The sequence below is a fragment of the Penaeus vannamei genome, chromosome 25 (assembly GCF_042767895.1).
Source record: "Penaeus vannamei isolate JL-2024 chromosome 25, ASM4276789v1, whole genome shotgun sequence".
In the NCBI taxonomy this organism is placed as follows: Eukaryota; Metazoa; Arthropoda; class Malacostraca; order Decapoda; family Penaeidae; genus Penaeus; species Penaeus vannamei.
The window spans coordinates 36,969,429-36,993,778 of NC_091573.1; the positions used below are offsets into that span (position 1 = coordinate 36,969,429).

At 39.8% G+C, this 24,350-nt stretch overlaps 1 protein-coding gene across 12 annotated transcripts; it reads left to right on the forward strand.

The window, feature by feature from the left end:
- The first annotated feature begins 1,497 nt into the window (after positions 1-1,497).
- LOC113820949 (serine/arginine-rich splicing factor 2) lies at positions 1,498-16,994 on the forward strand. 12 transcript variants are annotated; one of them, XR_011399607.1, is made up of 6 exons: positions 1,498-2,099; positions 8,025-8,165; positions 10,997-11,116; positions 11,365-11,592; positions 14,248-14,373; positions 14,993-16,994. XR_011399607.1 is itself a non-coding variant. In XM_027373359.2 (5 exons), exons 1-5 carry the CDS (start codon positions 1,918-1,920, stop codon positions 14,258-14,260), a joined length of 684 nt encoding a protein of 227 aa, XP_027229160.1. In that variant the 5' UTR covers positions 1,498-1,917; the 3' UTR covers positions 14,261-14,882. The 12 variants fall into 12 exon arrangements, 8 of the variants coding, with proteins under 8 accessions (XP_027229160.1, XP_027229162.1, XP_027229155.1 ...); XR_003477151.2 differs by having other exon boundaries at positions 1,790-2,099; positions 11,329-11,592; XR_011399606.1 differs by having other exon boundaries at positions 1,791-2,099; positions 8,025-8,159; positions 11,329-11,592.
- Positions 16,995-24,350: the final 7,356 nt, after the last annotated feature.

Consider the following 24,350-nt stretch of genomic DNA (forward strand, 5'->3'; position numbering starts at 1 on the left):
AGAAAGAGAGAGAGGAGGGAAGGAGAGAGAGAGAGAGAGGAGGGAAGGAGAGAGAGAGAGGAGGGAAGGAGAGAGAGAGAGGAGGGAAGGAGAGAGAGAGAGGAGGGAAGGAGAGAGAGAGAGGAGGGAAGGAGAGAGAGAGAGGAGAGAAGGAAAGAGAGAGAGGAGCGAAGGAGGGAGAGAGAGAGAGGGAGAGAGAGAGAGAGAGAGAGAGAGAGAGAGAGAGAGAGAGAGAGAAGAGAGAGAGAGAGAGAGAGAGAGAGAGAGAGAGAGAGAGAGAGGATAGAGAGAGAGAGAGAGAGAGAGAGAAGACAAAGAAAAAGGTGTAATAAATCTATTACTTGGATGAGGTCGACTCATAGTGTTAAGTGCAGTACATTTGGCCATGTCTGTACAATAGACCATATTACTACAGCTTGGTTCTGTTAACCCCAAGAAGAATGATTATGGATATAACTTACATTGGTGAAATAATCCTGTCACTCTATAGACACTGAAGTAAGCGATAACAAATATCAATTATCTAAAAAAATAAAACATTGGTGTCGAAGAGAATAACCAGTCATGATGTCCGAGTCATCATAGATTCAGGCATGCGTGAAATAAATCCCAATATCAAGATAATACAGCGAAGAAATTTTTGAATCAGATTTCATATAACAGCGCAGTGGTATCTTTTTGTATTTTTAGATATTTTTCATCGTTTAAATATGTTCCAGATGAAAGATTTCTGTAAGCACAACTGAATTACCGTACTGACGTGCAACTTTCTTTTTTCTTTTTTGTTTTATTTTCTTGCTTCTTTGCGCATATACACTTTTTCAGTTCTTGCCTTTTCCTTTGCTGGAAAGGTTACATGAGGTCAAATTACAGATCCTCGCCAAAAGCCAGATTTACCTCCTGGATTTTAGTAATTTACGCAGGTCTGCCGTGAAATTCGCTCTCCGTTTTCTTCGCTCTTAATATTATTTTATCATTTCGATTGTCGCTGATTTTGCAAGATCAAGATTTCGAAGGCCATAAGATATGCCAGAAAGACTGCAATTCACATGACACAGTATGAGTGATAGGACACTCCATGCTGGCTATGCGTTTGTTTGTTGGTCTGTTAGTCCCCTTCTCTCCACCTCTCTCGGACGTATGAATGTGATGCATGAATACGTAGTCGCCAGTAACATGGGTACGCACAATTATCTTATACAATATAATGTGGAGATTTGCACATACAAAAATAACACACACGCACGCGAATACACAAACACACATACGTATACCTAGATATATATAATTGGGTGTGCATGCATATGCGTATATGCATGTATGCATGTATGTATATAGGTATACATATATGCATAAGTATGTATCTATATATATAAATATAATCGGACCAAAACACCTGTATAAGCTTTTAGTTCTTGTAACGGCATGTTCCAAATACCATCGCAACAAATCGGCCATTGGCGAGCGGCGCTGCCATGAGAGGCCCCGCCGCTCAATAGGGCTGGCGGCGGCGGCGGCCGGCCTCCACCGCGCGGCGCCGCCCCCCCCCCCCCCTCCCCGCCACGAGGCTTCCCGCCAAAACCTCGCGCCAAAGGCTGCCTCGGGACCATGGTATAAGGGATTGAATCTGCGGGCATTTCTAATCGTTTTCCCAGTATAGGTGAAATGCTCAAATTCCTCAGAGAGAAAACAATAACTTAGTGTTAGAGGGTGTGATTTATAGTATTGAATCGCTCCTAGCGCGGGTCGATGCTCGCTTGTTTCGCGGGACATGACGCGATGTTTATAGGTTCGCCGCCTTATAGATCCTTGTAGAGGAAGCTCGAGCAAGCAAGAAACAGCGAACGCCTATTGCTGTCGGACACGCAAGTGTATATTTCTTCTTAGATCGTCGCCGAAACATTCAAGATTGCAGACATGAGCTATGGTCGGGGCCCCCCCGATATCAAGGGGATGACGTCGCTCAAGGTGGACAATCTCACCTATAGAACGACGCCAGAAGACTTGCGGCGTTCCTTCGAGAAATATGGCGAGATTGGAGACGTGTACATCCCGCGAGACAGGTTTTCTCGCGAGAGCAGAGGCTTCGCCTTTGTTAGGTAAGCGCTTTTCGATATATTTCTGTCAAATGTGTTAATAGTACTTCTTATTTCAATGGTTTAAGGGGGTAGGGCTGTTGCTGTCCGCCTCGGCATGGGCGATGATGCTTGGACAACCGGAATATTTTTGGAAAGTCCGAAGCCGCTCCGGAGGCGCCATGCGGTCCGGGCCTCTTGGGCGGAAATCCGCATTTTGCTCTTCTTTGGACGCGCCGCGGAACGGGGATTCCGTGTTAGCGTTGTTCCTGTTAGTCTAATTTACTGTATTGTATATTGTAAAGTTTATTTCCCTCCGCCGCTCGGACGTCGCGTGGGTGCGCTTCAGCGGGCGAAAGTTCGACCAATAAAAACCCTTGTGATTTACGTGCTTCCTTTGAGAACACTTTCTTGGTTGAAGTCACCGATGCAACGAAGGCTACTATTATTGAATATCTTGGAATGTTTGAGGTCCAGGGAGAGAGTTTGTCCAGGAAAATCCACTCTGGACGTGACCAGGAATGGCACAGCATGCGAGGGGGAAGGGCGACCACGCAGCCCCTTGGCATAATCAGCCCTCATGGTTTGGGCTTCACTGGGTTCCTCTCGCCCCCTATTCCACGTAGAACAGGGATGTATGCTGCAGAACCCCCCCCCCCCCCCTCAAACTCTCGCATTCTTGGCATCAATCGCAGGGGAGGGTTTGAAAGGCACCAGAGAAAATGCAGAGTGAAATGTGAATGATGTATGCAGAATCAGCCACTTCGGTAATTTTCTATATTACTTTCGCCTCTCTGATATAGACGATTTTGGTATCGTTGGATTCCTCTCACTCTGTACAATCCAAATAGTGATGGGGGGGGGGGGGGTGGCGGCGGGAGCCCCGGCAGCCCCCACCAGGGGGGGCCGCAGGGGGCACAGCCTTCTTCATTGGAAAGTCGTGTGAATAATCATGGTTATTTTCACTGTGGGTTATATTATTAGTGTTATTTAACCCTGCATTTTCCCTGGAACCTTTCATGCCCTCCCCTGCTATCGGGGCCAAGTTTGTCGCTAACGGGGGGGTTTCCGCACAACAAAAACTATGTATTTGCAATGTGGATGGTGAGAGGAATCCAACAATACCAAAATTGTCGATATCGGAGAGGCGAAGGTAATATAGAAAATTACAGCCACTTGTATTGTCTAGTGCAGGGGGCTGTACCCCTGTAATCCTCCCCATGGGGGCTACTGCCCCTGAACCACTGCCCAGGAAAACCACAAATCCTCACGTATTCACAGCAGGAGAAAGCATAGGATAGTTTTTAACAGGCGCTCCTGCATGTTGGTCGACGGCTCTACCCTGGTGTGGACATGTGGAAGATTATATTCCATTGGAAGGGTTGGGGGGCAGTAGCCCCTCAGGATGGGGTCAGAGGGCAAAGATCTGTGCATTAGATAATATAGTGATGGATACTGTGTATATTATTCATATTTTGCCTTTTCCTTGGTGCCTTTTATGCCTTCCCTTAGTATTAGGGCCAAGGTTGTCTATAATGGCGGGAGTAGTTTCCCTGGCATAATTTGGAGATATTTGGATAGAGAGTGAGAGGGATCCATTGATACCAGAATTGTTGTGACTGGTTATGCTAAGATATTTTGAATTACCTATGGAAGATGTCGAAATTAGAAAAAAAAAAAATGAAAAAAGAAATCTGAACATGTCCTGATTATAAATGCGAAGAAAATCATAGAAACGAAAAACCTGAGCCAAAATTCCATATGTAAAAGAAAGTGAAAAGAAAGATACAAAATTCAGCATAAAAATCAATGTGTAAAATAAGAAAATAGTTGGTGTGCAATTGATAAATGTGCAAGCTTTTTGTTCATCCGCCACTGGAAGATGTGTTGTGCAAGTGTCAAGTGTTGCTTAATTTCGCCAAATTTTTTAAAAGATCACTGTACATATTAAACATACCTTTCGGACCTCGTATCAGGGAAAAGTCAGGTAAATTTACCGCGGACAACAATTGTGGTTACAGTAAAAAAGTGTAATGGAGTGATTACCTTGACGTAAACTAAGACCCTTTTCATCTATGGCATAAGGTATGCAACCCGAAAATAAAGGAGATACATGACAGAGAAGAGAGATCAGCCATGTTGACATCGCAAATGTAAAAAAAGTTACGGCCACTTAACTCCTTCCTGCGCACTCTCAAGTAGGTCATGTATTAATACGCGTTTGTTAAAGCGATGTTTGGCTCATTTTTAGTGAGCTGTTCCACATTTATGCTTTCAAAGGCCTTTGTTAATGTTGTTACACCACATTTACGTGGTTCATGATTTATTAGTGATTTTTGGAAATCGGCCTGAAGAACACTTTGCGCATGTGCATTTTTGCATTTCTGGCCGCCACGTTTGACAGGACAATTCCCGGGCATTCGGTGACAGGCGGGCGAGAAACGTTTTGTTTTCGGTATTGCTAGTAGCCCCAATCCCAAAAAAGTGATAAAAACAAAGCAATCAACAATACATTGACCTGTGTCTGCCCAAAGAAGTGAAGGAAAATTGACAGTTCAGTCTTTCAATGTATAAGGATGTTTGGTTTATTGTTTACAGTATAGATTTAGCTCTATCTTGCTGTACATACTGAGATGGAGAGAATGTGTCCCCGGGGGGTGTTGGGGGGCGGAACCTCCCATCAACCCTCCCCTTGAGCAGTGCCCAATGGGCACGCCTAGTCATGGCACCGTAAATTGCTAGATTAGTTGGGGTTATGGGTTAGGATGTTTTGGGGGGGTTTTGAAGGTGTGAAATCCTGTAGATTTTGCCAGAAAATTAGTTGGTTGGATTCTTGAATTTTGGGCGTCAGTGCGTAGTGTTTTTTAGTTTAGCTGTTTTTTAGTGTTTTTTGTTGTGCTAGTTTTGCTCATTTCAGTTTGCTATTCTTATTTAAGCCTGTTTTACCCCTTAATTTGCCTGATATACTTCATGCCCTCCCCTGCCGTTGGGACTTGACACATCAAGATCATCGGCTGTGATGGCTAAGGAAATGATCATCAGATTCATTCTCATTACAAGAGAATAAATTTGATTATTTATTGTCTGGGAAGTCCCTAATGTTGTTATTAAAAAAAAAAAAAAAAAAAAAAAAAAAAAAAAAAGTTAGGGTTTGACAGTCAGGGTTACTGTAAAGAAAATTGTATGCAATGGTTACCTTGTTGTAAGCTGATACTTTTCATCCATAGCAAAAGGTGCAGAAATTGAAAATAAAGGAGATACATGACAGACAAAGTCCCTTACCATGTTGACATTGCGAAAGAAAACGTTACTCTGTACTATACTATAACCCTATAACTCATTATTGACATTTGTTAACTAGTTTATGTATTATTATTACCTTGTGAAAATAATTATTCTGTAATTTTTATTACTCTAATTTTGATGAATAATATATTTATGCTATTCTCTCAAAAAAGCTGCACATGTGAGTTTTTGCCACTTTGACTTTCAAGACCTTGAGTTGCCATTCCCTGACAAAAAAGGCCTATGATGGTTTCATTTTCAGTGTTGATGTCTCTGGACATAAAGGTATCTGATATTTTTTATGGACATAGCTATATCCTGCAGCAAATGTCAATGATAACGACGCACCCTCCCCGAGACTGTTGAAAAAAAAAAAAATTTTCTGCTGGAAATCTAATGATTTCAGCAGTTCTCAGTGTTTTTTTCTTCTGCAAATGAATCATTCAGGAGATCGAGTACCATTTCTCCATTGACGATCTTGATTTGTCAGTCCCATTAGCAGGGGAGGGCATCAAGTATATCAGGAAAATTATGGGGTAAAACAAGCTTATATAAGAAGAATATCAATCAAAAATATGTAAAACTGCCACAAAAGGTTTAAAATCGACCAATGAAACTTTGACAGATGTAACCGCCATCTTTGAAATTCTACGGACTGACGCATCAAAATTCAAAAACTATGGGACCCCAATCTGCCTTTTGACAAAGCTCTATGTGAAGTCACCTGAATAAATTTGACTTTTTTTTTATAATGTCTTCGGTATATCTCGCAGGTCCCATTTTTTCCTGATTTATCCCCCCAAAATACTTGTTAGATCTATCCTATACTGTGTAGATGGCGGATTATAAAATTTCTTGTTTTGGGTTGACAGCGTACGCTATTTGGTCACTTTTTAGGTTTATGTAATTATAGTTTTTGATTTATTACAACGGTGTCAGGATTCCAGTGCTTTAGCAAAAGCAAGAAACTATTTGATATGCATGAAAGACTTATTAAAGTAGTTGAATTTTTCCCATGCTCCACATAAGGGGAGGGCAATGGGGACATGGGTGTTTATAGTTTTCGAGGAGGAGGATGTATATGTAAACACATGCACACAAGGTTAACCATTTTAATCGTCCTCATTTAGTAGGCCTACATCAACTATTATATGTGAAGGATTAAAATATATTAGTTATCCTTATCAAACTGTCTTCTTCACCAATTTACAAAAGTAAATTTTCAACGAGAAGTGAATGTAGAGTTGGTGTTGCATGCATTATGTTTCAAGAATTTCATAAAATCATCAGATGCTTAGGTGTAGTTGGATAGTTGCGTATTTATGGTACCGAAGACCAACATGTAATATTTTAATTTGAAATGCACAAAAGATGTGATTCTAGTTTCAAGTCGAGATGAAGAGCGCGCATTCAAATGAGCTCAAAATTCCATAATAGTTTTTATTTTGGAGCAGGTATTACTGTCTCCTATTATTATTCAACATTAAATAACTGGTATCTTGCTTGTATCTCTGAAGTTCAAAGAACCGACTTCTATGTGGCCTTAGTATTGAAACGACTAATTTCAAACAAAATCAAATTTGCCATAGCTGGAAAGTACCAACATTTGAGTGAAGTCTAACAGAAATATTTTAATCATTTTTTATATGGCTATTTTCAAACCTCCGTGCTTTGTACTCGGTATACATACGGATCCCTTCATAAGCTAGAAATTATTAGGGAGTCTTGATGGAAGGCATATTTCATGAGTACAAGTGCATTAAACCGTATATATTTCACTCTTCCGTCAAATCACTGATTTTTTATTGATATTGATATAAGTGTTCTTTGAACATTCACAAACTCATATCTATGTGCAATGTCGTCATCAAATGCTGTATAATATTGCAACAAGCAAAAGCCCACACAAGTGTAGCAGGGCGCATGTTAGCGGCATACCTCCCCATGTGTTGGCGGGTCTCACATGTGCTGCCCGGGAACTAACTATAGCTGGTCTTTAATAGTCGTTTGGTAATTTCCTCATTCTGATACCTATACAATATGTTAACTAACTCAGTTTGATTATTTGAACAAGTTATGGGGTCAATTCTAGTAAATAATCATAATTGATAATGGCAAGAGGTTTGTCATGTTGTCATTCAGGTCTCTTTGGGCTCTTTGTTAGGTTTTATTATTTTGTACTATTCAGTTTTCTGAAATGCAGCCATGTGGAAATGGCATCCTCCCTGGAGCTGGCGCTCTTCCAGTCATAGCTTACGGACATTACATTTCCAAACTTGTTTATCGATGGGAATAATACAAATGACTCTTTCTAATACTAAATGTCTAATCAGGCTCCAAGAGGTTTATGCAATCATGGCAAGTCTTTTCCATCACCCTGGCCTTCAGTCATAATGACAAGTTTTTCACTTGGTATGCAGTCATTTTGTGCTATGATGGCATGTTCATGTCACCCAGCCCTTAACCATAATATTTTCATGACCTTATGGTCATATTACAGGATTAAAGGGGTTAAATGCATAACCTTTCTACTTATGAGTCCTTTTGGTTTGAGTGAATAAAGTTCTGATTTTATTATCATCATTCACATTAAAGCAAGGTGTTTGTGTATTAATCATTATGCATGTCTCTTTCTATAACATGTTTTCTAATGTATCTCCACAGATATTATGATCGCCGAGATGCAGAAGATGCAATGGAAGCAATGGATGGTCGACGCCTTGATGGCCGAGAGCTGAGAGTACAGATGGCCCGCTATGGCCGCCCAGAAACCCCTCCACATCGAAGACGCCGCCGACGGTACTCGTAAGTCTGTTTGTTGAATAGGATCAAAATTCATTAATTTCCTCCCACTTTTTTATTTGCTTGAATTGTATTACTTTTCATTAGTCATTACTGAACTGAAAGTTAGTGTAAAGTTCATGTGTGGAGTGAAAACTTAAATTTTGCTTAGTGTGGTCATTCAGACCCTTATGACAAGGTCTTGGGACTAATCAGAATCTTTAGTCTGTTAAGTGGCCCCATATGCACATTTTAGATTTATACATTTTTTAATTATTTTATTATTTATTATTATTATTATTACTTTTATCGATATTACTTGTGATTTTTTTCTAACTTCTAGATACTTTTGTTTTTATGTTCTATGAGATTTGATTGTGTTACTGATTAGCAGTAATATAGATATGTCCAATGTATGTATATAAATAGATTTATAAATTTCTTCACAATTTTATATACAGGACATTATAATTGTGTTATCATAATTGGTATATGAATTTATTACATGGATTTATGTAAAAATGGGGCTGGTGGTATGCTAAGCAATCCACTCTCGATGAGTGACTTAATACCATGTAAGAAATCCATATTTATGTATACATGATATATATTTTTTCATTAGGATGTATTTCTGTAACACTGTATTCTTCCCTAAATCATTGTTACTTTTGTTGGTTTCTAACTTTATTTGCTTTCCTTTGATGAATGATTGAACACTTCTGTCTTATGTGAATCTTCTGGTGTTTTGTAATTTTGTTTGGTTATAGTTAATCCAGTTAGAAAACTGAAGTAAAGTTTATTCTATAGGATTTTTATTCAAGATGGTTCTGATGAAGTTTAAAATCAGTTGTATTGGTTCTATCTTGACGAAGTTTCCAAGTAGGAGCACAGATTCTCAACCTAATTTTGATAATTCGGTGTTTTATGATAAGTATAGTTTAAAAAAAATACTAGCCTATTTGGGTGTTGTCAAGCTGCTGATCAAGGTGAGCCCTAACTTATTTTGAATAAATCTTTGACAATACCATTACACAAGCTAATATTTTTAAATGATATCTTTTTTGCCCCACAATGAAGGAGCAGGAGGTAAACCATGTTAATCATTGTAGCTTATAATAGTGTTACTTTTACTCTGTCTCTTGTGCGATAGGTCATGTAAGTTTCAGATGAAAATGTAATCTGTAGGGAAACTTTATTAAAGGGATTTTACTTACACATAATGTAATACAGAAGTGGTTATGTTTGTACTGTTAGCTTTGAATAAGATTGTGGGTCCTCCTGTCTTTCCTTGTAACCTATAGCATGGATAAATTGCATGCTGGAATAATGAAATCTTCAAATTTTCTTCAAGAAGTAGTCATAGGAAATTTAATAAATTTGAATTAGGTGGTGAACTTGTTCTTTGTTTAGTGTTAGTTGGTGTGAGTATTCATCACTTGTATTCATTCTGTAGAAGCTTCTGTGGTTGTTTTAGTTGTATGGCTTGGTTGTGATTTTATATTCTAGGTTTTCCCTTATATTAGTTTTGTAATAGGTTCAGAATGTTTCATTCCTTTTCAATGTGTGTCAGTTGAAGATTTGTTGAAGTTATTTCTAATAAATTGTATTTGGAAAAATACGCAAACACATCTAAATGAGAAATATACGACAGTCAATGGAGAAAACTTGGAAACTTTTTCTCTTAGGAATGAGAGTAAAAATTTGCTATAGGGAAGCAGAATCTGCAGATTGAAAATAAATTTAGATTTAGACCTAGAATGTAGACCAGCATTTTATGGATAGCAAAGGAGTATTCTGGAATGTAAGGATATTAGAGGATGAATTAGGAATATTTAGTAATTGATTTGATTGAAAAGTAAAAGGCAAATATATTAATTTTATTTTAGTGTTTTTAAGGCTGGTTATACAATTTGAAATATAATTTCCAGTCAAGTTATTGATAGTACCATTATACATAAGGCAGAAAGCATGATAAGATGTAATTTTCCTTGAACTATTTATATTGATTTTTAAAATTTTTGTTAAACTGCAATAAGGGCAGACTGGCATTGAGAAACTATTTAAATTGTGGTATTATAGGCTAGATTCCATAAATACTATACTATTTTGCTAATATCGCGCGCGTGCACACACTCGTCGTTAAAGAACACGTGTGGAATTCATGGTGAACAGATTGCAACAGGAACAACGAAGGAAAGGGCAAGAAAACGCACAAATATGCCTCTTCGTGTGTTTTCTTGCCCTTCCCTTCTTTGTTCCTGTTACACTCACACACTCACACACTCACTCACTCACTCACTCACTCACTCACTCACTCACTCACTCACTCACTCACTCACTCACTCACTCACTCACTCACTCACTCACTCACTCACTCACTCACTCACTCACTCACTCACTCACTCACTCACTCACTCACTCACTCACTCACTCACACTCTAGTTATACATGCATTGATAACATTGAAACCAACTTAAATGAACAAGTTAAAGGGATGTATTATTCATGATTGGTCAAGGAACTACTGGTGTTTGTGTTGTGATGCATGTTAGTGTTTTCTTATTCACTTCTATGCAGTGGGAGTAATAAACGTTTAGTGATATACATCCTAAATAGAGAATAGATGAAATGAAATGCAATGCATGTTATAATAAGGGAGGGGGGGGGGGTTCCATTTATATTTTTTCTATTAAATGTGAATTAAGAGAATTAAACTTGTCAGGTTATCAATTTGAAGCTAGATAGTATGTAAGTGTAATGTGACATCGGAAAAAAGCAAATTTTGCTTGTTTCTGGTATGTTTTTTTATGAAAGATTACTTCATATTATTTTTGCCCTGAAATGTCTACATTCAGGGACAATTCCAGGTCGAGGTCGAGGTCACGTTCTCGTTCAAGGTCACGCAGGAGAAGTCGCAGGTCACGATCGCGTTCAAGGTCAAGGTCACGCTCCCGCAGGAGGCACTCTAGATCAAGGTGAGTAGTTATAGACCCAACATTTTCAAGTTTTTGCTTTTTCAAAATTCAGGGGATATTGATTTTGAACTAGGCACAAAAAAGTAGTGCTGCCCATTGCAGTCATGGGCAGATAACTCCCAAGAAGAAAGTCAAGTGAAGCAATTGGCAGATTACAGTAGATTTTGGGAATAAATGCCTACAGTAAAGCATGGGAAATACCTGTCCACCAGGTCTGGCAGCCACTCACGCTCCCGCTCGCGTTCAAGGTCACACTCTGGAAGCAAGAGCCGTTCCCGCAGCCCAGAAGAACGTGAATCGAAGTCCCCAGAAAAGCAAGATAAGGAGAATGGAATGGATGAGGCAGCTGCTATGGAGGAAGAGCAAATGGACCGATCTCATTCACGTTCTAAGTCCCGATCACGTTCAAGATCTCGATCTAAGTCTAGGTCAAGATCTAAGTCGCGTAGCAAGTCCAGGTCCAGGTCACGCTCAAGGTAAGATTAGATGATAATCATTATGATTGAATTCAAATATCCCAAGGCTACATGGTGAAGAGCATCAGTAAGTAGATTGAAGCATTATGAAGCCTTTTATCTTGAAAAAGTATAATTGAAATGGTTGTTGTTTCTGGTGGAAAAATGTAAATAATTTGGAAATGGATATTATTGTTAAGATAGGAATTGAAATGCCTTCTGTGGTTTTACCATCCTTTGTAAAGAAGTTCAAGAAGTAATTAAATTTTGTTACTTGTAAATAAAAAAGTGCAAGGCTGATAGTCCAGGGTATTCCTATCTTGTTGCATAATTCTACATGGGATTCCATTTTTTTCTCCCAAAACTAAAATAGAAATTACAATATTCAAGAAAAATACTTCCCTCCCTTCCCCTCTCACATCTGATATATCTCATGTCATATCCCACAAATCCTATCATATGTATCTCATATCATATATCATATATATCTCATGTCATATATCATATATATCTCATGTCATATATCATATATATCTCATATCATATATCATATGTATCTCATATCATATATCATATGTATCTCATATCATATATCATATGTATCTCATATCATATATCATATGTATCTCATATCATATATCATATGTATCTCATATCATATATCATATATATCTCATATCATATCTCATATATATCTCATATCATATCTCATATCATATCTCATATATATCTCATATCATATCTCATATCATATCTCATATCATATCTCATATATATCTCATATCATATATCATATATATCTCATAACATATATATCTCATATATATATATATATATATATATATATATATATATATATATATATATATATATATATATATAATGTATATCTCATATCATATATTTCATATCATGTATCATATCTCATGTCATCTTATATCTCTTATCTTATATCATCTCGTATCTATCTTGTATATCATAGATCATGTATATATGTCATATATCCCATCCCATCCCATCCCATCCTTAAGAGTTGAATCTCAAGTGACTGAAAAGTAAGTTAAGATTTAAATCTATGGATATGTGCTTGTTGTAGGCCTATTGAGGGAGAGATAGAGCGAGAACTCTCTAACGGCCATTTTGATAATATCCGACAAAATGTTTAAATATTTGAGACAAAGTGAGAGTTACTACTGTTTTTGAAAGAGGTATCCATTCATTGTTTGGTATATTTCCTTACCTATTGTATCAGACGTGCAGCTGAGAAAACAGGTTTGGAATGTTAATGCACCCTTATGCAAGCCTTTTCAGTTCATAATCTATATAATGCAATGGCTTGTAGATTTGTTCAAATGTCATAATTTCTGTGCACTGATGTCTAAGCCCCGCCCTTCATCTAAGCACTTCTTTTTCTACCTTTTTTTTTTTTTTTTTGTCAATGTTTAAAATGGGATGAAGTTTCCATTCAAATACTCATCCTTAGTAGAACCTTTTTTTATTATTTAAGTGTTTGCTATAGTGATATTCATCCCTTCTCCCTCTACCCCCTCCCCCCCCTCTCTCTCTCTCTCTCTCTCTCTCTCTCTCTCTCTCTCTCTCTCTCTCTCTCTCTCTCTCTCTCTCTCTCTCTCTCTCTTCTCTCTTCTCTCTCTCTTCTCTCTCTCTTCTCCCTTCTTACTTTTCTCTCTCTTCTCTCTTCTCACTTTTCTCTCTCTTCTCTCTCTGCTCACTTTTCTCTCTCTTCTCTCTCTGCTCACTTTTCTCTCTCTTCTCTCTCTGCTCACTTTTCTCTCTCTTCTCTCTCTGCTCACTTTTCTCTCTCTTCTCTCTCTGCTCACTTTTCTCTCTCTCCTCTCTCTCTGCTCACTTTTCTCTCTCTCCTCTCTCTCTGCTCACTTTTCTCTCTCTCCTCTCTCTCTGCTCACTTTTCTCTCTCTCCTCTCTCTCTGCTCACTTTTCTCTCTCTCCTCTCTCTCTGCTCACTTTTCTCTCTCTCCTCTCTCTCTGCTCACTTTTCTCTCTCTCCTCTCTCTCTGCTCACTTTTCTCTCTCTCCTCTCTCTCTGCTCACTTTTCTCTCTCTCCTCTCTCTCTGCTCACTTTTCTCTCTCTCCTCTCTCTCTGCTCACTTTTCTCTCTCTCCTCTCTCTCTGCTCACTTTTCTCTCTCTCCTCTCTCTCTGCTCACTTTGCTCTCTCGCCTCTCTCTCGGCGCACTTTTCTCTCTCTCCTCTCTCTCTGCTCACTTTTCTCTCTCTCCTCTCTCTCTGCTCACTTTTCTCTCTCTCCTCTCTCTCTGCTCACTTTTCTCTCTCTCCTCTCTCTCTGCTCACTTTTCTCTCTCTCCTCTCTCTCTGCTCACTTTTCTCTCTCTCCTCTCTCTCTGCTCATTTTCTCTCTCTCCGCTCTCTCTCCTCACTTCTCCCTCTCTCCTCTCTCTCCGCGCACTTTTCTCTCTCCCCTCTCTCTCTGCTCACTTTTCTCTCTCTCCTCTCTCTCTGCTCACTTTTCTCTCTCTCCTCTCTCTCTGCTCACTTTTCTCTCTCTCCTCTCTCTCTGCTCACTTTTCTCTCTCTTTTCTCTTTTCTCTTCTCTTCTCTCTCTTCTCTCTTCTCACTTTTCTCTCTAGTTTGACAGTGTTTATGGAAAAGCTGTTGCTCATTGACTTCATATTTCAGGTCTGTGGAGTGAGATGCACTGAACTGGATGTTGCATCCTATCATCAACAATCAACTAAATCACTGCATCACAAGAAGACTTCTCAATTCCTGTCCAGATTTTTGCAGTACTGGCATGCTGGGCAGGTACTTATTAATTTTCATGTGCTTACTGTGTACTGGATCATTGTCCTCTAGACCTGCATATGTTGGGAATGTTCAGAACCTCCAGATTGCAATATAATTATCATATGGATATTGCTCATTAGTTATGTAATTTTTTTTCTATAATTTGTTGGGATACCCATTTTAGTTAAGGTGGTACAAGAGTTTGGAACCACTGGAATGGTTTTGTTTTTAATTCTTAAGGCTTCTAAAAAGACTTGTTTTCTTTGATGCCAGATAATATGGTAATGATGGAAAGTAAGTTGAAATTAGTTTAAGGATATATTTTTATTATTACCATAGAATCTGGTCTGAACTAGGTTAAGCAAGGAAATGTTCCCCACAATGTTCACAATTGGTTGTATGGAGAGGAGTACCCATCATAATCTTATCCTAGATTGTCTCCAAGCTTTCAGTAAAACTTTGTCAGATTACACTTAGTCATGTGCATTAACTTTGTATGCTTAGGAAATAAAATTGACATAATGTCACTGACAGGACTTTCCTATTCCACATGCCGAAAGGCTGGTAAGAATGAGTATTGTGTGTATAAACTATCTTTCTAAAAGCCTTGTGCTGATGTATATTTCTACGCGCACAGGGCGTGGCAGTTGTTGCTGTTGCTGTTGTGTTGCTGTGGAGTATGGCGGGTTGCTGTAGTGCGGTGTTATGGCGGGAGCCGAGGCAGAGCCAGTCAGGCATGCAGCCGACGGGGGGGCCGCAAGGCACAGTACGGGCACGCAGGGCACCAAACCACTCCACCTTACTCATTAACAAACCTGTCATTATCCCATACTGTCCTGCTTCACTCTTTATTTTGTTTTAATTGTTTTCTTTCTAATGTTGTCTCCCTTGTACATTTACTCCCTACAAATTTTTTAGTTACACTTGCCTCCCTCAAAAAGTGCAGTTCATTAGAAAACTGTCACAATAATGACCTCAACATTCCTCAGAAAAATACCTTCTCTGCCTGTCATGTTGAAATGATTGGTACTGTTAGTAACAAGTGTACTAACTGATTTATCCTGTCCTGAGTGCTGACACTGTGGTGCCCTGTGATGCTGTGGAGGCGACTGGCAGCTGTGTGCGGGCACCTGAGAGTGGTGACTCGCTGCAGCTGTGGTAACCCTTGCAACGCTAGTGATGAAGGGTGGGAGGGTTATAAAAACACTGGCTTTCACAGGTCATTGAAGAAAAGTTTAATCGAAAGTAGTCGTCTTGTTATTATTATTTTCATTATTATTATTACTTTTACTATTACGTAAATTGTGATAGTTGAAGTAATGATGATAGTTAATAATAATAAATTTTATTTATATCCTTTTTATCAGCGCAGTTATTTTCATGTTGGAAGTGTATTATATTTATTTATTTTTTCTCATTTGGTTAAGCTATATTCGTTTTCATATTTTTCATAATGAATTTTTTTTTTCTTTCACTTGTACTCTTTACTAGCTAATCCTTGGATTAGGTCTCTGCCTAATGCAATGATTATAGTTGAGAGCCTTGGTGTATTAAGCATATATTTATTTTATATTTGTTTATTTACTTAGATTTATTTTTATATTCATTTTCTTGTTTTTTATTTATAATTATGAATATTCACTTTCAGGTTTGGTTTCGTGTTTACATGAAACCTTTTGTGACTGGGTTACTTGTAGTTGGGAAGTTTGGATGCCTAATTAGTAGGCATAATACATTATTTTACAAGCCTGCTGTTTGAAATTTAGGATTTTAACTTTCTTTTTCAGGTGATGCTAAAAATTGTGCAAGACCACCCTTCATAAGGTGTTTAAATTTTTTTTTTATATTCTAGCTGTTAAATGTTAATTGGATATAAGTAGAAGATTTGACTTTCGATTTTGCAGATTGCATGGGTAATGCTATGGATGCAAATACATAAACTTCCTCTACTCTATGATTTTGAATTGCAGTATTTGCAACACTAACAATATCTTGCAGATCAAGACACATATTCATGAACTTAATTTGGTAATTTAAGTTGAACGTTTTTATCATTATCATAATAATTATTAATGATTGATTATTATCTGTGGAAGATTAGATTTTTATTCAGGTTTACTTCCGTTTAGTGATATTTAAATTGAAGAATGTAGGGGTACACTGACGTCACAAAAAATACAGCACTCGGAATTTTAAAAGATCAAAAATAAAAATTCAGTTCACTTTCTCTCATAGACCACATGGGATAATTGAGTTTATCTAGTAATATTTATAATTGAAACTAACAACCCTTATAATTTATTGAAAAGACAGGAATTTAGCTGTGCAATATTTAATATCATGAAAATCTTGTCAGTCAAAAAGGTTATCTCAAAGTATACAAAGTCTACATCCCGTTACTTTAAGCTGTATGAAAGATTTTGACGAAAATAAATTTAGCTGTATCAAGTAATTAAAGTTTACAATATTGAAGTCGTCAAAGAACCATTACAGGCAAAGAATATCAATAAACGACACTTTTTTGCACATATATAACCACTTTCGTTTGAACTTTAGTATAAGGTTTGAAAAGGCTGCTTTTGTGGGTTACAATTATTCTGAGGTAAGTACATATAATCCTTAATAAACGGTTGCTTGAATACCTTGGTTTTATTTCGACCTAAGTTACGAGAAACTTCTGGGAATTAAGTCTTTGAAAGATAATACTTTTGGAATAAAGTTTCTGAATACTTCTAAGAACTGGGTTGCGTATCACTTGATAATACACTTTTTGATTCAGTGAATGAAAATGTACCATAATTGGTATGTGAAGAGTTAAAAACTGATGATGGGAGTGCAAATGAATGCATAGACAAATAATTAGGTGCACAAGACCAGGAAAAATGTTTATCCGGTCCATTAATCATATGATAAAGTTTGATCTGTTATTCTTAGTTTTCAGTTATGACCTTTTATATGTCTAGCACATTTAGTTGATTCTACTATCAACCATTATTTTTTGAGATGACATCTTTTTGAATTTGTGTATGCAAAAAAGTACAATCCCATACATATTTCGTAGACTTACTTGCTGATTCAAAAGGCGAGTTATCAAACTAAACCACGCGTGACCATGAAACTTTAAATTGTTCAACTTCAAAGTAAAGCACCCCCCACACACCCCTCCTACAATTCCTACCCTGTTGTCGTGGGTGGGCTTAGGAGACAGACTGAGACCTAATATGGGGGATCGCCCCTGCCTTGAGGCCCTCGGCTCAACCAATTTAGTATGGCCTTTTTCTCCCAAACCCTTGCCCGTTGTTGTCGTGGGGGGGGGGGGGGGTTAGGAGACGGAGACAGACCCAATGCATGGATCTCCCCTGCCTAGGGCCTCAGCCTTCGACTCAACTAATTTTGCATGGTCTTTTCCACCTTCAGCTTTTTGTTTCCGAAACGTCCATTCTCCAACCCCTACTATTTACTTCCTAAGATGTAAGAGCCGTGCTGAAAGGATGAAAGGCTGGCCTTGTGCCAGTCCTGAACGGCCTGCGGGAACCATGGGCACAGTCCTCCCCTGATTTGATTGTCTAGCCCTTGACCCCGTACAGGGCACTAGGGATGGGATGTTTAGTTTTCTTTGCATAATCAAGGCTTCCCATTGCCAGTAATGAAGATGTAATACCCTTATTAGGAGCAATGAGGCTTGCACCCTTCAAATAGTCCCCACCCTTCAAATAGTCCCACCGGCTCCCCCGACCCTAGGCTCTCCTTTGACCACGACTCCGAACACTGAAACTACTACCCACTCCTCAGTGCCTACTAGTGCATTACCGATCCAAGCAGAGACTTCAATCTCCAGAAAGCATTCCTACCTACCCAACTTCCTCAAAGTCATCAACTCTACCCCTACAAACTTCATCAAACACCCCAACCTGCCTTATTACTACGTTGCAGCCTTATTCTCCATCTCTCCGTAATACTACCCCCCTCAACACTCCCGCTCCCACAGGCCCGCGTCCTACCAACACCAACCCTACAAATATCAACTATTCTATTTAACCCTTTCCGTACCCGACGCGATCGCTCCTGTCTCGTAACAGTCAGATCTGAAGCTATAGCATTATCAAAACTAAATATCTCTGGCAACCCCATCCCTGCAGAACCCCATCCAACTCTTAATACTGCCTCAAAGACCAGGACATGGTATCAAGTACATTGCTACTCCATTCCTCCTAGAGGTCATCGAAAGAAACCCACCAACATTGCCATAATTACTTTTAGTACCCATGACCTTCCCGTTCGTATCTACATTGGTGAACAATCCCTCCCTCTTCAACCATACCAAAATTGTTGGCGATTTGGACACCCTGCCAAACACTGCCGCTGCACAGACCGATGCCCCCTCTGTGCCCAACCCGGTCATTACAGATCAAACTGCCCTGCACAAACACGCACATGTGCTAACTGCGGCACCCCCCATAATGTAATTTATAGAGGCAGTCCCATTTAGAAGTTCGAGTCTGAGGTAGCAGTTCAGATATAAAAATGGTCTCTCTACGTGAAGCCAGACAGGAAACGCCGACAAGGTTTCTCTTATACTCCCTACTCCAGTAATGTCACCCTTTACTATACCTTCCTATAGAGCTATATGACCTTAGATGTCTAGCACATTTATTTCGCTTTTAACCATTAACCATTAACCTCTCCAAATTAAATTATTTTGCCACTCTAAATCCAGACACCCCAATCTCAACTACAGCCCCAACACCGTCTCCTTTCCCTCCCCGCACTACCTGCAGCAGACAAACTAAACGTCCCCTCCCCTTCCCCTACCCCGCACACTCGCCTCGACTCACCTTTATTTTATTCCTCAGACAGTCTCCTCCCCCCCCCCCCCATAAGAAAATCTTTGTCTCGCAGAACTCTCCAACCAACTCCACTACAGAAACTATAGAAGATATCCAAAGCTATATGCTTGAGACAAAATTCCACAACTCATGTTCTCTCCACACTTGAAGTGATTGCCGATATCCATCCCCCTCCTACTCATAATCCCCCTACACCCCTCCTACTCATAATCCCCCTACACCCCTCCTACTCATAATCCCCCTACACCGCTCCTACTCCAACCCAGTACAACCCATCCCCCTCAATTCCTACTACTGGCGATATCCATCCCCCTCCTACTCATAATCCCCCTACACCCCTCCTACTCATAATCCCCCTACACCCCTCCTACTCCAACCCAGTACAACCCATCCCCCTCAATTCCTACTACTGCCGATATCCATCCTCCCGACACCCATCATCATCCTACTCATATTCCCCCTACACCACGTCCTCCTACTCCCTCCCAACACAACCCACCCCCTTCAACTCCAACTACACGTACATTCTCTCTATCAGTAATGCACATATACTCACCCGCTTCCTCTTTCACTATTTTTACAGACTCCGGCCATTCATTAACTCTCATAAAATATATGTACTCGATCAATCCCATTCTCTGTAAGATCCAGAACTGGTTGTTCTACCTGTCCACACGCTATAAATCTCTCAGATTTTACTGGATGTCCAGCCATATTGGAATCCCCGGCAATGAACAGAAAGATATTCTAGCACAACACACCAACCACGCTTCTCACGTATTCCAGCCATGGAGTATTATCCCCCACTTTAAGACCTTCCTGTATACCCGATGGCAATTTTTCTGGTCAAGTCTCCGCATTAATAAATTACATAACATAAAACTATCATTCGCCTCTTGGTCAACTCCATTTCACCGAAACAGACATTGGGAGACGGCTCTCGCACGCTTACGTACTGGCCACACTCGTCTAACACACTTGTATCTAATGTCTTGTCCACGCTTTGCTACAGCCCGCACCTCTACTTTCCATCACCTATCCTTCCTTCACCGAGCTCCCAATCTATCAGACATCCTTACAGAATACCACACACTGTTTTGACAACCTGTTCTCCTTCCTCAGGCGCATACATATCCTTCATTTAATCTAATCCCCCCTATCTCACCCCACCGTAACCCATTCACTCATCAACTCCTTTATCCATCTTTAACCTTTTCTATATTATCCTAGATAGTTGACGCAAAGCAACTAACTACTGACTCCACCATCCTTCACTACCCTTTTCTGTTCTTTCATATCGTGCTACATAACCTTAGATATGTATTACATTTATTTTGCTTTTAACCATTAACCGCTTTGCCCACTGCCATCTGCCTAGGTAACTCAACCTCCAAAAAGCTCTTTCAACCACAATATCCTTGACCCCATCTACATAACTGCCTTTATTTCCTACACCCCCTCGCTTGTTACAACTCTTCAACCTTACTGCCCTCCCCCCTCCTCATCACAACACTACATCATTCCACAACACCCCCCTCTTCCTCTCGTCCTCGTCCTTCTACAATTCCCACCTCTACAACCATTTTGAATGCTCTATATAGCCTATCCCAGCCAAAAGGAACAGAATTACTTGCCTGTCCTACTATGATACAATATCATTGTATCAGGTCTACCACCAGGGACCCGGTCATCACTACATGTTGATGACAATCATCTATGCCTCCGGTCCATCCATACATACTCTCCAACAACTCCAGTCAGCAATATCACCAGTATCCTCCTGGGCCACTAATCATGACTTTCGTTTCTCCACTACCAAAACCTTTTCTACCCTCTTCTCACGGAAACGTGTAAAAACCCCAACCTCCGCTCTTCTTATACGGCCCTCCGCTCCAATACCGTTCGTCTGGAAAATTCTTTAGAGTAATTTTCGACTCCGAACTGTCCTGGCTAGACGATATCCTTCCCATCAAAGAAAAAGCTCATCGTTGTATTCGAATATCTTGGGGCTCAGACCGTAAAACTCTCCTCCATCTTCACACAGCCTTGATCCTCTCCACTCTTGATTATCGATGCCATATCTATTCATCTCGCATAGCAACCATCGTCTGACATCACCTTTTACTATAACTTCCTATATTGCTATATGACCTTAGATGTCTAGCACATTTATTTCGCTTTTTACCATTAACCATTTATTCATCTGCCTCTACGTCATTTCTTACCCATCTTGATACAATCCACCACTGTGGTCTCCGCTTAGCCTTGGGAGCCTTCCACTCCTCTCCATATGAGAGCCTGTACGCTGAGTCAGGCATACCATCTCTCTCTCGACGCCGTGTCCTCCTCTCTCTCCGATGCTATGTGTTCTTCCACCAACACTCCCTCACCAAATTAACTATTCCTCAATCACTACTTCCTACTTTTGCTTCATCTCCACGTTTACCAACTTTCACCATCCGCATTAATGCTCTCCTTTCCCATTCCCCCTTACTATTTCTCTAACCTCTCCCCTTCTGTGTCCATTCCGTTCCTCCATGGCTTATACCTTTCCCCCACATTTGCTCCTTTGTGTTTTCTGAACCACCAAAGTCAGATCTACCTCCTCCTGTCCTCCTCACCCACTTTCTTAACCATGTTTCTGCTCATTCCTCTTATATCCAATGTTACACCGATGGCTCCAAATCCACTTCTGGTGCTGCTTTCGCAGCTGTCTTTCCAACCTACACATTCAAATACCCTCTACCTCCTGAGTCCATTGTTCTTGCCTCTGAACTGTACGCAGTCCTTTTCACCTTAAAACATAGATACTCACTCTCTTCCTCCTCTTTCACTATGTTACTGACTCGTAACTCACAATCTCTCATAAAGTCTATAGACATAACCAACCCCCTTGTCTGTAAAATTCAGGAGTGGTTGTTCTACTTGTCTACACGCTATAAATTCATGCTCAGCCACTATGTCCACACCACAATCCCAGTGTCTCACGTATTCCAGTCATGGATTATTACCCGAACTTTAAAAAATTCCTTTATGTTCGATGGAAACCTTTTGGTCAGGTCTTGTCACCAATAAATAACATACAGTAAAACCATCACAATCTCCTGCTGGTCAACTTCTTTTCATAAAAAACGCGCTGGGAGAAGGCTCTTGCCCGCTTGCGTATCGGCCGTACTCGCCTTCCGCACCCTTGATGTTACGATCTGACCCGCCCCTATGTTACTTATGCAACGCTCCCATTTCAGTCTCACGCTTCCTGTTATCCTGTCCGCGTTTTGACACAACCCATATTACTGTCTTTCCTCACCTGTGTTCGCTATGACCTCCCAACCAATCAGACATCCTGATGGAATCCCATAATTTTGCACTGAAAACCTGTTCTCTTTCCTCAGACTCAAACACCCTACTCAGAAACACACACACACACACACACACACACACACACACACACACAAAAAAAAAAAAATAAGTGCTGGTCGATTGATAAACTTTATGCTCCTTGTGCTTACCTGTCTTTGTTTCCATACAAAGGAGCATATTTGATATTGTCTTAACTCGAATTGGGAACCAAATGATAGACACAGACAGAGGAGTGGGAGGATGTGTGAAAGAGAAGGGAAAAGGGAAAAGAGAAAAGGATAAGGAAATGGAAATGGGGAGAGGAAGATGGAGAAGGAAAGGGAAAGAACGTCTTGGAACAAGCATTGGGTAGTCATTTGTTGGGGAAAACTATCGAACATCTCATTCCTCACAGTACGCTCTAATACTACTAATTATACGAATGACCACTCAAGACCTGTCCAAAGACACTCTCTCCGTCTTTCCTTTTCTCTCTCTATTTCTCTACTTTCCATTCTTTCTCTCTCTCTCTCTCCTTTCTTTCTTTCTCTCTCTCTGTCTCTCCCTCATTCTCTTTCTTTCTCTCTGTCTCAATCTCCTCTTCTTTCTGCCTCTCTCTCCTCTTTCTTTCTCTCTCTCCTCTTTCTTTCTCTCTGCCTCTCTCTCTTTTTCACCCTCTCCTCTTTCTCTCTCTCCTCTTTCTACCTCCATCTCTCTCTCTCTCTCTCTCTCTCTCCTTACAACATTTAGTCCAGAAAACATGGTAACTATCAATACCTTTCATCAAATTTCTAGCCGATCCGAGCTGGGTATACGTGTAACTATACCGATAACTTCTCACATAGGAATATCAATCTGTGACAAGGTAGATCAGTTAGCCAAACAAGCACTTTCCCATGAAGAACCATATTATTAATACCGTTATCTGCTAGTTGTCTTCGAGATCATGAGGGCAAGGTATGGACCACCGAAAAACTGAAGAAAAGTGGACATGCTACCATCTGGCATTATGAAAGTATGTATTGTCGGGACATATGATGCTGAAAAACCATATAAAATCTACGATGGACTGTCTCGGAAACAGCAGGTTACGCTAACTAGGCTGCGCATAGGATACCAATACACTATACATTTTGTACAGGATGCAGTTTTGGAGGCAAAGCCAGTTACATATCACCACTGCAAAATGTGCAAGGAGCCCAAGTCGCATATCTTCCACATTACTTACTTATTGATTATATTAATTTTATCATAGACAATGGTCTTGTCTTCGATATGATTAGGGATGGATTTTTTTTTTTTTTTTTTTTTTTTTTTTACCTAGATGATATATGAATAATATAAGCATAATGACACAGCCCTTCAGGCATGTAGAACTAATGTTTGACTAATAGCCCTTCAGATAAATATAAGCATAACCGGTTTGGATAGATGCTGTAGCATCTTACCCTAGCTTTTTACAGGGCATGTACACTGTTCTGTAAATAAATCTTATCAAATCAAATCAAATCAATCTCTCTCTCTCTCTCTCTCTCTCTCTCTCTCTCTCTCTCTCTCTCTCTCTCTCTCTCTCTCTCTCTCTCTCTCTCTCTCTCTCTCTCTCCACTAGGAAAGAGGACGCTGTCGACGGAAATAAACAAGTAACGGACTAAGCGAGATTTTCCATACAGAGGATCTTGGGATAATTACAGAAACACAAGAGCCTAACTCAGGCACTGGTGAAACTGATGATCATAGCGAAGACTATATCGATAATAGAGAGAAAAACACTGACAACGAAAAATTCTTCCTATAATCATCTCAGACTTT

Excerpts from the sequence above, each read along its gene's own strand:
- LOC113820949 (XM_027373354.2), top strand. The coding sequence starts at position 1,918 with ATGAGCTATGGTCGGGGCCCCCCCGATATCAAGGGGATGACGTCGCTC. Across the intron at positions 2,100-8,024 it reads AGAGGCTTCGCCTTTGTTAG|ATATTATGATCGCCGAGATG; the intron begins GTAAGCGCTTTT and ends GTATCTCCACAG. Across the intron at positions 11,117-11,328 it reads AGGAGGCACTCTAGATCAAG|GTCTGGCAGCCACTCACGCT; the intron begins GTGAGTAGTTAT and ends CCTGTCCACCAG.